This window comes from Acinonyx jubatus, chromosome B2 (assembly GCF_027475565.1).
Source record: "Acinonyx jubatus isolate Ajub_Pintada_27869175 chromosome B2, VMU_Ajub_asm_v1.0, whole genome shotgun sequence".
Taxonomy (NCBI): domain Eukaryota; kingdom Metazoa; phylum Chordata; class Mammalia; order Carnivora; family Felidae; genus Acinonyx; species Acinonyx jubatus.
In genome coordinates this window covers 32,044,921-32,059,394 of record NC_069385.1, presented here as the reverse complement: position 1 = coordinate 32,059,394, position 14,474 = coordinate 32,044,921, and the positions used below count along the sequence as shown (strand labels likewise).

Below are 14,474 nucleotides of genomic sequence, written 5' to 3'. Positions count from 1 at the left end.
CTGTTTTGTGAGTTCAAGCCCCACATCAGCCTCTCTGCTGTCAGCACAGAACCCACTTCAGAGCCTCTGCCCCACCCCCACCCCCACTCTCAAAAATAAAAGAAAATAAATTACTGCAATAAAATGCACTTAATATTAAAGCCTATGCTAATGGTAACAAGATTTCTCTTTGCAACATACCAGTGTCTGAAAGTTATGAAAAGCAACCTTACTTCCTGCAAAAATAAGCAAAAGTTATAAATAAATCACATCAGCCACATACAAACTATTTGCAGATATAGTCTATTTGGCTGGAAGAGTCCTTCTATTGAACATCTCCATTTATGAAATTTCCTAATCTGTCAATCTATTAGATAATCAACAATATTTCTACATAACCAAACCTTAAAGTAAAATACTTCCACCACTGAGGCATTAGGAAAGAAAGGGAAGATCTGACTTCCATTCATGGGAATCTCACTATATGAGCATGAAAGCTTCATTTTGAGTGTTGCAAATGTTTCTGAGTCAGTAAGTCCTTTTCCACTATGTGCCTTTTCTGGCTCTGTCCCCCAGTTTCCCAGTACAACATCGTGCACATGTGACCAAAGAAAACAGGAATTAAATTCAGTTCAATTTCTACTTTACAAATAGGCTTTTTCTTCCGTCTTCTTTCCCAAGAGAAGGAGTCCCTTCTTGCCTAGAATTCTTTGCTTTGTAGTTGTTTATCTTGGTGGATTTGAGTAACTCCCATGTTCTTCAAAGTTTATATGTTTTAGTTATCCAGTGAATATGTTCAGAGATTTTAATGGGAAAGGAACCATCCCAGGCACTGTGGGATACAAAATGGAAAATATAAAGACATAGTGTCCCACAGAAGAAGCTTACAATCTAATGAGGAACCAACACACTGGTGCATACTCAACTCTGGCACAAAGCAGGAGTCAGAGAAATGGGTTTGGGGTGGTGGGTGTGCATAGAAGGAAGATGCTGGTTACATTGAGTTTGCGATCTTGGTAGAACATTCAAAATGGCAGTCTATTGGTAGTAAGAAATGAAGGGCTTGAGTTTGGAAGAAATGATAGGCTGCAAATAAATATACTTGAGAGAAAGATATATAGACATGAATATTGAAGCTGTGAGGTTAACTAAGGTTAAAGCAGGATTTCTTAACCATGAAACTATTGAAGTCTTAGGCCAGATAATCCTTTAGTGTGGGGGATATTCTGTGCATTGTAGACTCTTTAGCAGTGTTCCTTACCTCTACCCTCTAGATGTCAGTAGCATCCCTCCCTGGTTGTAAAAACCAAAAACATCTCCAGACACTGAATGGCCACAAAGGGCAAAACTGTCCCTGATTGAGAACCACCAGATTAGAGAGACAGAGGGATGGTATGAAGGATGAAAAGAAGGTTGTAAAGGACAAAATAAGTTTATGGGGTAGGAGAAGCAAGAGCAAGACAAAAAAAAAAAAAAAAGACATGCAGAGACATGTGCAGCATTAAGTATTACCTTAAAACTATGGGGTAGGGAAAGAACTTCAGTTGTGAATGAAACTCAACCTTAGTGAATAATTAGTATGTACACACAGACACCCAAAGACATGGAAATACCACCTATGTGTATATACACAGGCTGTAAATATATACAGCATACATAATTACATTTTGAGAGGGAGAAAGAATATATTCCTAAACTCTTATTTATTCATTCTTCTCCTTCAGTAAGACAGTCCAATTTTACCAAAATATTACAAAATTCACATCAATGCTTTTAGAAGAGGTTTAAGTCAGAACCAAAGAAATTGAAATTAGCTACAACTGTCTGCTTCCTTCTCCCCTTCCAAGTCAATCACATGCTAAATAATCCAGACTCCCAATGTTCTCAAGCTCTCTCCCTGGCTCCCCTAAGATAGAACAGTAGTCTCATGAAAGATTTAGATAAACTCTGCTTGGCTGTCAATAAGTGTGAAGACCAACTCTGTCTCCTCTTCTGATGTTCATAAGAAAAAATAAGATCTCCATTTGATTTAAGTCAAAGGAGTGAAATTCTAAATCTCTAATTTTGTGAATTCAGGAATCAGCAAGCCATGGGACAGAGTTTTTTATTGGAGATGCCTTCCCCAGAACTCCAGAAATTAACCACTTTGGTAGCTCTGGTAAACCTAGAACGCTAGATCGATTGCTCCTACTTAGATAGATGTCCATAACACCAACTGGAAGAATATGCTTATCCAGTAAGTTTATGGCCTTACCTTTGAGGAGGAGCATCCAACAAGATTCCTTACCAGGAAAGAATCTTACAGAATGGAGAATATTGCCTAAGTATCTGCAGGATATAGGCTTAGGGTAGAAGAGTCAGGGTGGAAGATGGTTCCCGTGACAATCATCCGCAATGCCTTGCGAAACCAGGGATAAAACATGCCATATATGATGGGATTGAAAGCGGAGTTGAAATAACCCAGCCAGAGGAAAACATTGTACAAATCTTCAGGAGTTGTGAAATTAATGAAAGGGTCTGTGATTGTCAAGATGAAAAAGGGCAGCCAGCACAATACAAACACTCCCATGACTATGCTTAAAGTCTTGGTGGCCTTGCTTTCTCTTTTGGATGATACTTTCATTTTGCTTTCTGACCCAAAGTGTTTCCTGGTAGGACCCATGCCAATTTGCTTAGTATGCTTCCTGGCTACGCTGAAAATGTGTATGTAAATCCCCACCATTACAGTCCCAGGTAGGAAGCAGGCTATAAAGGAAGCCAACACCCCCCAGAGCTTGTTAAATATCAATACACACAAACCTGTGCAGTCAATGGCTGCAACAAAGTCTTCTGCAGCAACTATGTTTAATTCTGAGAATACCAGGCCAAAGGCAAAAAAAATTGGAATAGACCAACTGATGAGTAGAAAGACCTCTATTACAGGGATGGTAATTTTGGTGACATAATGCAAAGGGTCACAAACAGCATAGTAGCGATCCACTGAGATGAAGCAGAGGTGAAAAATAGAGGTGGTGCAGAGCATGATGTCACAGCAGCTGTGGACTTTGCAAAAGAGGTCTCCAAAATACCAGCAAGACTCAATGGACCTGACCATACTGAAGGGCATGACCACACAGCTCAACAAAAAGTCAGTTGTGGCCATGGAGAGAATCAGGAAGTTGGTTGGGGACTGGAGCTGCTTGAAGTGAGCGATGGAAATGATCACAACCAGGTTGCCCAACATGGTCATCACTATAGCACCAGTCATGACAACATACATGGCACACACACTCAGCACAGACCTCACATTTCTAGGGCATGAATTGTTGACCAAAGCAAAACAAAATTGGACTTCCGGAGGATTCCAAAGTTCAGGTGAATTCATCGTCTTTGTCCTGTGGGTACTATTAATCTTTTGCAAAATTACTGTGCTCCTCTCTTTTCTGTGAGAGAAAGAAGAAAAACAATAAAAATCCCTGGTGGGCAAATTTTCAGAAAGGCCCAGGTAGCTGCATTTCCAATCCTAAACTGAACTTCCTACCGACCAAGAGCACTGCTTTCCAAACTTTAATGTACATACAAATCACCCAGGGGTTTTTCTAAAATACAGATTCTGTTTCTGGGGTGGAGGTTAAGAGTCTGGCTCTCAGGAGATGCCAATGCTGTTAGTCTAAGGACTATCCCTTAAGTAGGAAGGGACTAAAGACAACTGAATGAATATCCAAGGTCTAAGTAACCCAGTTAAAACCACCTAAGTAACCCAGGTAAATGCCCATGTTCTGGGCACTAATATGTAACCCTTACTTAGGATTCCAAATCTATAGGCAGATCAAGAATTTTCTCTATCCCACTTATATTAACCAATTTGATGGATAAAACCTGTCAAGAATTACTAGGACTTATGGAACTTTTATTTAATGTTTAGCTTCAAAAATAATTACAATCTAAAGATTGTGCTTCCCCCCCCCCCCCTTAACTTCTCTTGTGGGTATTTGCAAATGCTTTGGATCCTGTTGATTAATACATACTATTCAGTTAAGGGAATATTTTTCTTTCCAATGTGAAGAATAAGTTTTTAGATTTTTAGAGCAATTGGTGGTCGACTAAAAATGTGCTAAAGTCTACAAAATTATACATGAATAATCTCCAAAAAGGGCAGGGGGATACTGATATGATAAATTCTGTAAATCTCGTGTGGTACCTCCTTTCATTTAGCAACTCCATCCATGAATTCAAATTTAAGTTGAGGTCTCCTGGTCCCCAGATTGCAAGACTTATATTGGGAACAAATTTGACACATGGGCGTGCTCACTGTTTAAACTGTCACGTTACATAATTTATGCTGTTGCCTTTAAAAATGTGAAAATAATGAGACTGACTCACCCAGAGTATGGCAGAGGTTGGATTTGTTTTTCCAGTGCCCGGACTGGCTGTGTAATTCTGATGACCAAAGACAAGCATTACTGAGCTCTAAGGCCAGGTGGGTAGAGTGGACTTTGGCCTGAGAAGAAATGAAAACTCACTGGTCTGTCATAAAAACAAACCCACAATCATGTCCTCATGAAATTTACTTGGAAAACACACTAAATGAGAATACAATTACCTTTGAAAATAATATTTACAGTATTTGCTGCAATAGCTCAGCCATTTTTTTTTCCAATGTGTATTATTTGAAATTTTAACATCATGGCACATTTTATTTGATCTGGATATAATAAGTTAATTTCTCAAATTAACATTTTTCTTTAGGTATGTTTTAATTTTGTCAATCAAATATTGTGCAATGGATTTGAACTTGAGAAACCAAACACAGGTAAGAAGGACAAAGACTTATTCAAATCCTTTTTAAACTGTAGCTTATCAATTTTGGAACATACAGCACAAATTATTTGGTTACTTATCACGTTAGCCATGAAATCTTAAATAATGGAATAATGAAATCTTAAATGCTCAATTAACTTCTTTAACAAATTAACTTTATTCTGCCTTTCATCTTATTTTTGTGAATTTAATTTTTTTCTTTAATTCTTTAAAAAATCATCCTTAAAGATAGCTGACAGGTACCAAAAAATTTCTTAAGCATTTCACTGCATATCCATAGACAGACAGCATTCTCATACAAAATAGACACTCTTCAATTGTTTATGGTATAATTTTTGGAGTTTGAAGTTTCATTTTAGAAAATTCAATGCCTGAAAGAATTGATACAGCTTAACCTCCTAGGTGTGTAAAGTGAATATCATTTATTTCATCTTATTTATTTATTTTTTTGTGGGAGGAAGCAGGGTATGAAACAGCTGCCCAAACTTAATAGCATTATCTCATGTTTCTGATGCATGGTTACCTATATTAGGGAAGTGTTTAAACTTATTTACTTACAAAGTCATTACGCGTGTGAATTGTGAAGGTAATGTCAAAGGTAATAGTGCTGTAAGCCCCTATCATAAACTCTTGGTCCCAAATTACAAAAGCAAGTAAGCAAATGCAAATATGGCTGCTGGTCTACTGCTTTGTTAAACAAGGAAATGGTCATGAAATCAAGTGCAGTCCGGCTTTTGTTTGTTATTTAAGAACACAACAGGGGCGCCTGGGTGGCTCAGTTGGTTAAGCGTCTGATTCGGCTCAGGTCATGATTTCAGGGTCCGTGAGTTCGAGCCCCACATAGGGCTCTGTGCTGACAGCTCAGAGCCTGGAGCCTACTTCCGATTCTGTGTCTCCCTCTCTCTCTGACCCTGTCCTGTTCATGCTCTGTCTCTCTCTGTCTCAAAAATAAACATAAAAAGAACATAACAAACTAGATTCCTTTAGGTTGAAGACTCACTTCCAAAAGATATACAGTAATTTTTTTTTCAACGGTTTTTATTTATTTTTGGGACAGAGAGAGACAGAGCATGAACGCGGGAGGGGCAGAGAGAGAGGGAGACACAGAATCGGAAACAGGCTCCAGGCTCCGAGCTATCAGCCCAGAGCCCGACGCGGGGCTCGAACTCACGGACCGCGAGATCGTGACCTGGCTGAAGTCGGACGCTTAACCGACTGCGCCACCCAGGCGCCCCTACAGTAATTTTTAATAAGATTAAATAAAGTTAAGGCCACTAAGACATCTCACTTTCAACCTAGGATATTATTATTGCACTTCTTTTTCTTTTTACCAGTTACATTTCCGGGGGCCAAATGCATGACAGCACTGTAAACAATCACCCAATGCAAACATAGAAAACTGTTAGTTTTTTTCCTAAGAAGTAAAAAGAAACATTTGCAAACAACTCTGGAGAGGAGCAAGCATTGCATTGTTTTTTAGTTGAAATTTAATTATTTAAGGGAAAAGATAACATAATAAGGAAACAAACAAGGACTGAAATAATGATTTCAAAAACACAAAAGTCCCTCAGAATTGCAAAGAAAAAATGAAAAAGGACTCACGTAATAATTTTCCCCAAGCATTAAATACCTAAAATTCTATTAATATATATTTATTTCTCCAAAATAAGAAGGAAAATATTCATCTAGCTCAATAATGTATTACAAATACAGTGGAAATTTTAGGAAAGGACATATCAAACCTGCTTACTCAGGTCTGATTTTTCTTCTCTTGCTTGTGACATAGTTCAGCTGCTTTACTTCTGAGACTATTTCTGTGGGGAAAAATGATTTTATCTTACCTTGACGTACATCACTTACGCAATGGTTTCCTAGGCAAGGGAGCTTGCTTGTGAATCAAATTCAAGAAAGAACTGTTGTGGGTTTTCCTATCATGGCCTGTTTAGAATTTCGGTGATTAAAAAAAAAAAAAAGTCATCTGGCTTTATTTTTTAGACCAGTGTTTCAAATTTGATTCCTTTCAACATAAATCAGAAAAAGGATGACTGTATCTGATCTTTTTCTTCTTTTAAGATATTCTCCTCTTGTTTACCAGAACTTGTCTGGCTAATTAGGTAATTTGGAGCTAAAGTCACTGTGAGATGAAATATCTGTTGTGCCAAGGTTTCTTACCACACAACTGCTCATTGTGTCTCACGGCTCTCCTCTCTGCTGACACCCGACCAGAAAAGGCACTTAGGCTGAAGTTCTTATAGGTGGAGCCCTGGCAGGCTATCCTGTCATCAGCGTGTACACACAAAATATGCCTCCTGAGGCTGCATTACCTCCTTCTGTCCTGCTTTTGACAGGCGTGTCCTTTAACAATCTTCCATGCGCTGCCGGCAAAGCCATTACAGCAGGTCACCAGAGAATTGGCTCTGGGAGGGCGAATCAGTGTCCTACTGTCCCTTTGGCTTCAGAGGAACAGCATGGAATAGGCTAGCACAAGGCCAAAGTGGAGACAAATGAGAAAAAGTGAAAAGAAGGGAGGAAGAGAGGGAGGGGGGGATAAGGAAGCAAAGAAGAAAGGAGAGAATTTGGTTAAAATCTAAAAAAGTGCTCACTCCACTTATTACCAAATGACAGGTGTTTTGAAGCACTGAGTTCTTTAATCCCTAATGAAAAGTTGACTCATTTATACTGTTGCAGGATTTCTTACCTCAGTACCGGGGATTCCTTGTCTAGTCTCTTCGAAGAATGAAGAGGGGGACACAAAATGAGCCGCAGGCAAAAGCTTATTAGAGTATGAGATCAGTAAGGAAGAATAGTTTCGTAAAGAGAGCTTTCATCGCTCTGTTTAAAGAGAGGGGCCATTGGAAAGTGAATGCCTGACGACTATAGGCAAGAGTCCTTGTAAGGTTCTGGTCGCCCCCTGCTTCCCTTCCCCCATATTTCTTCTCAGGTTCTATGCTTATTGGCTTGGTAATTAGGTGCTGAGTTGTCCATTCCTGATTGGCTCATTTCCATTGTCTGAGGGATGGTCTATGGCCATACCATTCCTTGTGAGTCATACGTTTTATGGTCTACTTATTTTGAGTTCTACTTATCTTTGCTCAAATTCCTGAGGGAAACCTGAGGGGGAGTAGGTGGGGTCTGTTATGTTCTTAAGAGGACCCTTACGCCTTGAGGGGGTTAGCTGTGGTCAGACCTGCCAGCATTGCTCCAAAAAAGGTGTTTTTCCCCACCCAGGGACCTCAGGTCCTATCCTTTCCCTCTCTCTCTGCCTATAGAATCCTATCTTTTCCTATCAGTATTTTTTCCTTATGCTACCATGCATGGGTCAGTGATCTTCATACTGCAATGAAGTCCATAATTTTCCAAATGAGGATCCTAACCACGCAAAAAGCAATAAGAACCATTGCTTCAAACCAACCAAATGAAAAGCGAAAACTTCTTTCACCATGTGAGTATTTTCATGATCCCTGGGGGAAGGTGCTTCTATTAGGGCACCATAGTTCTAAACACTAAGCTTCAGGTCGTTTACATGGATAATTTTATCACCCATCAGGGACATAAAACTGTTATATCTAAATACTCAATGCTTTAGAGAGCATCAGAGTTTAGGTATTTAGAAAACATTGAATCAAATTATTCATATTTAGAACTAGCAAAAACTATTCCATCCTCTGGGGATTTTTCTTTATAAAATGAAAACCCTTGGTGAATGGGGACAGTTAGAAGATGTTGGGTTTTCCTTCAATGCTCATCTGGGTTTATAAAACTTCTCTTTCCAAATGTCTTCCTAGATATAGAACTAATAACTTCATGGCATATTTTTATAAATTCTCATTCTATCGGGCAGGGTCCATTCAGGAAAGTAGAAAGGTACATTGTTGTTTTAACAGAGAGAAATCAACTGTGAAGTTGTTTTAAGAGCTAGTGGAGGACTTATGACCTATTGGTGGCTTTAAGAGTTTGTCCAGGTGAGGGGCGCCTAGGTGGCTCAGTCGGTGAAGCGGCCAACTCTTGATTTCGGCTCAGGTCATGATCTTACAGTTCGTGAGATTGAGCCTGGCTTCAGGCTCTGCACGGACAATGCGGAGCCTTCTTGAGATTCTCTCTCTTTCTCTCTCTCCTCTCTCTCTGCCCTCCCCTGATTGCTCTCTCTCTCTCTCTCTCTCTCAAAATAAATAAATAAACATTAAAAGAACAATAACAACAACAGTTTATCCAGGCTCAAACCAAGGCTCGAATGCTTCAATGGTGTTTGACTAAGCAAAATTATTTAGCATGAAGATTACTCCTCAGTGAGCTTCTGAGATGATGAAGCATAAAGCACACACTTAGCTGCTACAGTCAGATTCTGAGCTGTCCGATCCATCATCCCAGCTCTCCTGGGGCACAGGGACTTTTGGAGCCCCAGGACTTAATTATTACTAAAAAAGCTTAATTTGCAAAAGGAAAAACAATTGCATCCTTTTGACCTTAAGAAGATCTTTTCTTCCCTTGGCATTAATTTACCAGCAGCCCACTCTCAGTGGCTTATCCCCCAAGTTGAATAAAGTAATATAGGATAAAGTATAAATAAGAATAAAGTAAGTAAAATAAAAGAAATAAGAATCAAGTTATAGAGACTAAAATAAAGATCAAAGAATAAAGTAAAAAAGAAAAAAGAATGGAAGGAAGGAAGGAAAAGACAAACCAGATCAACAGGTACCTATAAATTGCACACTTGAATTTTCAGAAGGATTTCCTTCATACACTAAATAACTAATAGATCTAAATTAAACGCAAGATTTACATGGTTCAGGTCAGGTATATTATACTTGAAAAACTTTGCAAAATATGTGTTCATCTGCCCTGTTTTCTTTTCCCTCACTAAGATTCAAATTTCCAGAGGACAGGGTTTAGTTCTAGCTTATCACTATGTTCTGTTCTGTATCCCTCTGGGTAGACACTGATAACTAAGCACTGTATTGAACCACAAAGGGAGAAATGATATAATGCAATCATGGAAATGCAGTAAAATAAACATCAAAAAGCAAACGACTAAGGTGTTTGCTGATATACTCAATAAATAGATATGTGCTCACATGGATATTTATTGCAGCATGATTTGTTACCACAGAAATCAGAAACAGTAGAAATCCAGTTATATACATTATGATGCTTCCAAATAATGGAATATTTTTTAGAGCTTTTGAAAAATTAGGAAAAACTGTTTCCTGATAGAGAATGAATCCCTAATATTACTAAGTGAAACAATCAAGTTGCAGAACAGCATGTATAGTATTTTGCCATCTTCAAAAAAAGTACGTGAGAACAATGTGTACATATATGATTGTGGATGTGCCTGTGTATTTCTAGAAAGATACACAGGAAAGTAATTGCCTCTGAAAAAGCGGTCTGTAAGCCAGAAGGACAGATTAGAGGGAAATTTATTTTTTAGTGCACAATTCTTTCTTCCTTTTGCATTTTTAATATGCACGCGGTCTCTTTAAAATTTTTTCAAAAGACTTAAAAAAAATTTTTAATGTTCATTTATTTTTGAGAGAGAGAGATACAGAGTGCAAGCAGAGAAGGGGCAGAGAGAGAGGGAGACACAGAATCTGAAGCAGGTTCCAGGCTCTGAGCTGTCAGCACAAAGCCTGACATGGGGCCCGAACTCACAAACTGTGAGATCATGACCTGAGTCAAAGTCGGACGCTCAACCGACTGAGCCATCCAGGTGCCCCTCAAAAGATTCTTTTAAAGTTTTTCTTTATATCATTTAAATTTATTATTTATTTTTATCATTTATATTTATTTTATTTATATCATTTAAATTTATTAATTAAAATTTTGCATATAAAAACCCTTATATTCATGCTTGTGAAAGATTTGTAATTCAAATTTGTAGTATTAATATAGTTTACATTCAGTTTCAAAGTAATCTTTGTATATGTGTCATTTTCAGTATTTGTAATGTTTACAAGAATTTCGTATGTTAGGGCATTTATCACCATAGCTTTGTGATTCCCACTTAAAAAGTGTTTTTATTTCTTTCCTTTTTATATTCTTAAAACTTTTTATTGTAGTACAACACAAACCCAGTAAATGCACAAATATCAAGCATACAGCTTATGAGATTTTGAATACATATAGACCTGTATAGCCATAATCCAGGAGAGACCTAGAATATTTCCTGTATGTAGATGGTTCTCTTGTGCCCCTTTCTAGTCACTTCTTCCCGTATGGGTAACCACTATTCTGACTTTTTTCATCAAAAATTAGTTTTTCCTCTTCTTGCAATTTTTTTAAAAGTGTCTTTCTTTATTTATTTAGTAATCACTACACCCAATGGGGTTTGAACTCAATACCCCAAGATCAAGAGTCATATGCCTCTGACTGAACCAGCCAGACGCCCCTCCTGTTCTTGCTATTTTTATAAATGGAATCACAGTATATATAAATGCAGCGGTGCCTTGATCTTATGTCAGGTAACCAAATATATATGGAACTGGTTCTGGGCTTTCTATTCCGTTCTATCCTTTCACCGTTATAACACTGTCTTACTTACTATAGCTTTGTAGTAGTAATCGATATTTGGTAGTGGAAGGTCCTCTTTGTTCTTCTTCAAGATTGTTTTCTATATCTTATGCATTTCCACATGAACATTTTAGAATCAGCCCTTCAACTTACACACACACACACACACACACACACACACGCACACACACATCTTGATGGGCTTTTGATTGGGATCGCATTTAACCTATACATCGACAGGGAGCATTGTCATCTTCAATCCATATTGAGAATTTAAATCCATTAGTATGGAATATTTTCCTACTTCTTTAGGGATTTTTTTATTAAGTTTTTAAATATTAATTCAGTGTAGTCGAAATATAGTGTTATATTTGTCTCAGGTAGATAATACAGGGATTCAACAATTCCATACATTACTCAGTGCTCGTCGTGATAAGTGAACTCTTTAATCCCCATCACCTATTTCACCCATCCCCTCACCACCTACCTCCTCTCTGGTAATCACCAGTTTGTTCTCTATTGTTAACAGTCTGTTTCTTGGTTTGTCTCTCTCTTTCTTTCTCTTCTTGTTTTGTCTTTGTTTTGTCTCTTAAATTCTGTATATGAGTGAAATCATATAGCTTTTGTATTTCTCTGACTGAATTATTTTGCTTAGCATTATACTCTGTCGCTCCATCCATGTCGTTGCAAATTAAAAAGATTTCATTCCTTTCAATGGCTGAATAATATTGATATACATGTATATTCCACCTCTTCTTTATCCATTCATGGACACTTGGGTCGCTTCCATAATTTGGCAATTATAAATAATGCTGCAATAAACAGAGATGCATGTATCCCTTTGAATTAGTGGTTTTGTATTTTTTGAGTAAATACCCAGTAGTAAGATTACTGGATCATAGAGTACTTCTGCTTTTAACTTTTTGAGGAAAAGCCATACTGTTTTCCAGACTGCCTGCACCAGTTTGCAACAATGGTGCAACAATTGTTGGTGCACCAACAATGCAAGAGGGTTCTTTTTTCTCTACATCCTTGCCAACATTTGTTCTTTCTTCTGTTTTTTTTTCTTTTTTTGATTTTAGCCATTCTAAAAGGTGTGAGGTATATCTCACTGTGGTTTTGATTTGCATTTCCCGGATGATGAGTGATGTTGAGCATCTAGTCGTGTGTCTGTTGTCCATCTGGATGTCTTCTTTGGAACAATGTCTGTTCATGTCTTCTGCCTATTTTTTAATTTGATTATTTGTTTTTGGCTGTTGAGTCGTGTAAGTTCTTTAAACATTTTTGATACTAACCTTTTATAGGATAGGTCATTTGCAAGTATAATCTCCCATTCAGTAGGTTGTCTTTTAGTTTTGTTGATTGTTTTCCTTTGCTGTGCAGAAGCCTCTTATTCTGTTGTATAAAATCTGTTATTAAATAATTAATTTAGCCATGATTTTTAAGTTGAAAGGCCCAAGAAAAGTTTGGTAAGTCTATAAATGGTATTATAATTGCTAAGAATCTTAAATTACCGGATCGCTCGGGTGGCTCAGTCAATTGAACATCTGACTCTTGATTTTAACTCAGGTCATGATCCCAGGTCATGAGATCGAGCCTTGTGTCAGGCTTCATACTGAGCGTGGAACCTGCTTGGGATGCTCTCACTCTCTTTCCCTCTGCCCCTTCCCCTGCTCATGCTCTCTCTTTCTCTTTAAAATAAAAAAAATAATAAAATAAAACAACAGAATCTTAAAATTACCATATTTGTAAGTCATTAAGTCTACAAGAGTTTCTAAGTACTAGGAAAAGTTTTATGCATTAGTCTGACAAATTTTCAAGAGGGAAATTAAGGGTTGCTCTTGGCTAATTCAGTTGGTAGAGCATGGAACTCTTAATCTTGGGGTCATGAGTTTAAGCTCCATGTTGGGCGTGGAGACTACTTAAAATAAAATTAAATAAAATTTAAAAAATTATAAAATTAAAAACTACAAAAAAGAGAAGTTGAACATTTTGATAAATACAAGTAAAATATTAAGATAATTCAATTAAATAGCTGTATTTGCCCCTTAAAGATGTTAGAAGTTACTAACTGTGGAAATAGAGTAACTATATTCTGTTTATAAATTATAGTTTATATGTTACCATTAAATAAAACTTATAAGTTAAATAAGATTTTTAAGGAAGCGCTATGTTTTTCAATATTATTATTTTGTGAGTGAAAGATTAATTTTAGAAGCCAAAATTACCTCAAATAATCTTTTCTATACACAAAAAGGACACCATAAATCTTACATTGATGACTTATCCTAAAAATAAAAAGTTTGTCAGGTAGAGGAGAAAGGCAAGTTGCCCCCAGGTAGGACTAACTGAAGAATGATTTATTGGACACCAACAATCCCTTCAGAGAAGTGACTAAATGTGAAAACACAAAGAAAGGCCAAGTTGGGTTTGGACAGATTTGATGTTTTTGAGAAGAATTTCAAAACTTTGCCTTAGAGCAATGAAAGCTACACTCACCATGTGTCTAGCAGGAAACAGATGGCACAATCAACCTGGGTGATTGAGAGAGTTTAATAAAGGGACTATTTACAATGATGTGGGCAGCATTAAGAAAACCAGCAAGAAACAGCCTAGTATCCAGGGGCAGCAATAACATAGAGTCACCCACCACCCTGTGGGGCCCTAAGTGACAGGGAAAGGGAGAAGCTATGGGAACTTGAGAGAATAGTTGTATGGAGAGGGACTCCACATGTCCTTTCCTGTATGAAGTCAGCCAACTCCAGGGCAATGTGACAGAGAGATTATCTGCGTTACCCTGATTTCAACTTCTGTCCATCCTTCAATCTCCTGCGGTGCTTCTCATTGGTAGAATGCCATTGGACACCCCACAGCAAGGGACCCCCTTAATCCTAATCTTAATCTGTGCTCCCCACTAGTGTAAATAGAGGGAATCCAGCATAGAAACAATGGAAGATATTTAAGAAGAAAGTTGTTAACTTCAGAAAACTGTGTAGAGTAGATCAGAAAGCTGTGAAACCTGAGGCAAGAACACTAGTTAACACAGATGGGAGGGAAGGCATATGATGAGTGTTTATATCCTTTATTGAGGACTCAATATCTATATCAATGAATAGAGACAGTTTTCCTATAGCCTTAGAGCTATTACATGCATTGCCTAGCTGAATCTATTCCAATAGATTATTCCA

General features: G+C 37.6%; 1 protein-coding gene across 2 annotated transcripts; it reads right to left on the bottom strand.

Moving 5' to 3' along the window:
• Positions 1–230: 230 nt before the first annotated feature.
• Positions 231–6,805, bottom strand: LOC106976858 (trace amine-associated receptor 4). Of its 2 annotated transcripts, none has more exons than XM_015074318.3 (3): positions 6,621–6,805; positions 4,342–4,459; positions 231–3,401 (listed from the first exon to the last, which is right to left on the bottom strand). In XM_015074318.3, the coding sequence occupies exon 3, from the start codon at positions 3,341–3,343 to the stop codon at positions 2,300–2,302; it is 1,044 nt and encodes a 347-aa protein (XP_014929804.1). In that variant the 5' UTR covers positions 3,344–3,401; positions 4,342–4,459; positions 6,621–6,805; the 3' UTR covers positions 231–2,299. The 2 variants fall into 2 exon arrangements, with proteins under 2 accessions (XP_014929804.1, XP_026912677.1); XM_027056876.2 differs by lacking the exon at positions 6,621–6,805 and adding an exon at positions 5,338–5,772.
• Between the last annotated feature and the right edge of the window lie 7,669 nt (positions 6,806–14,474).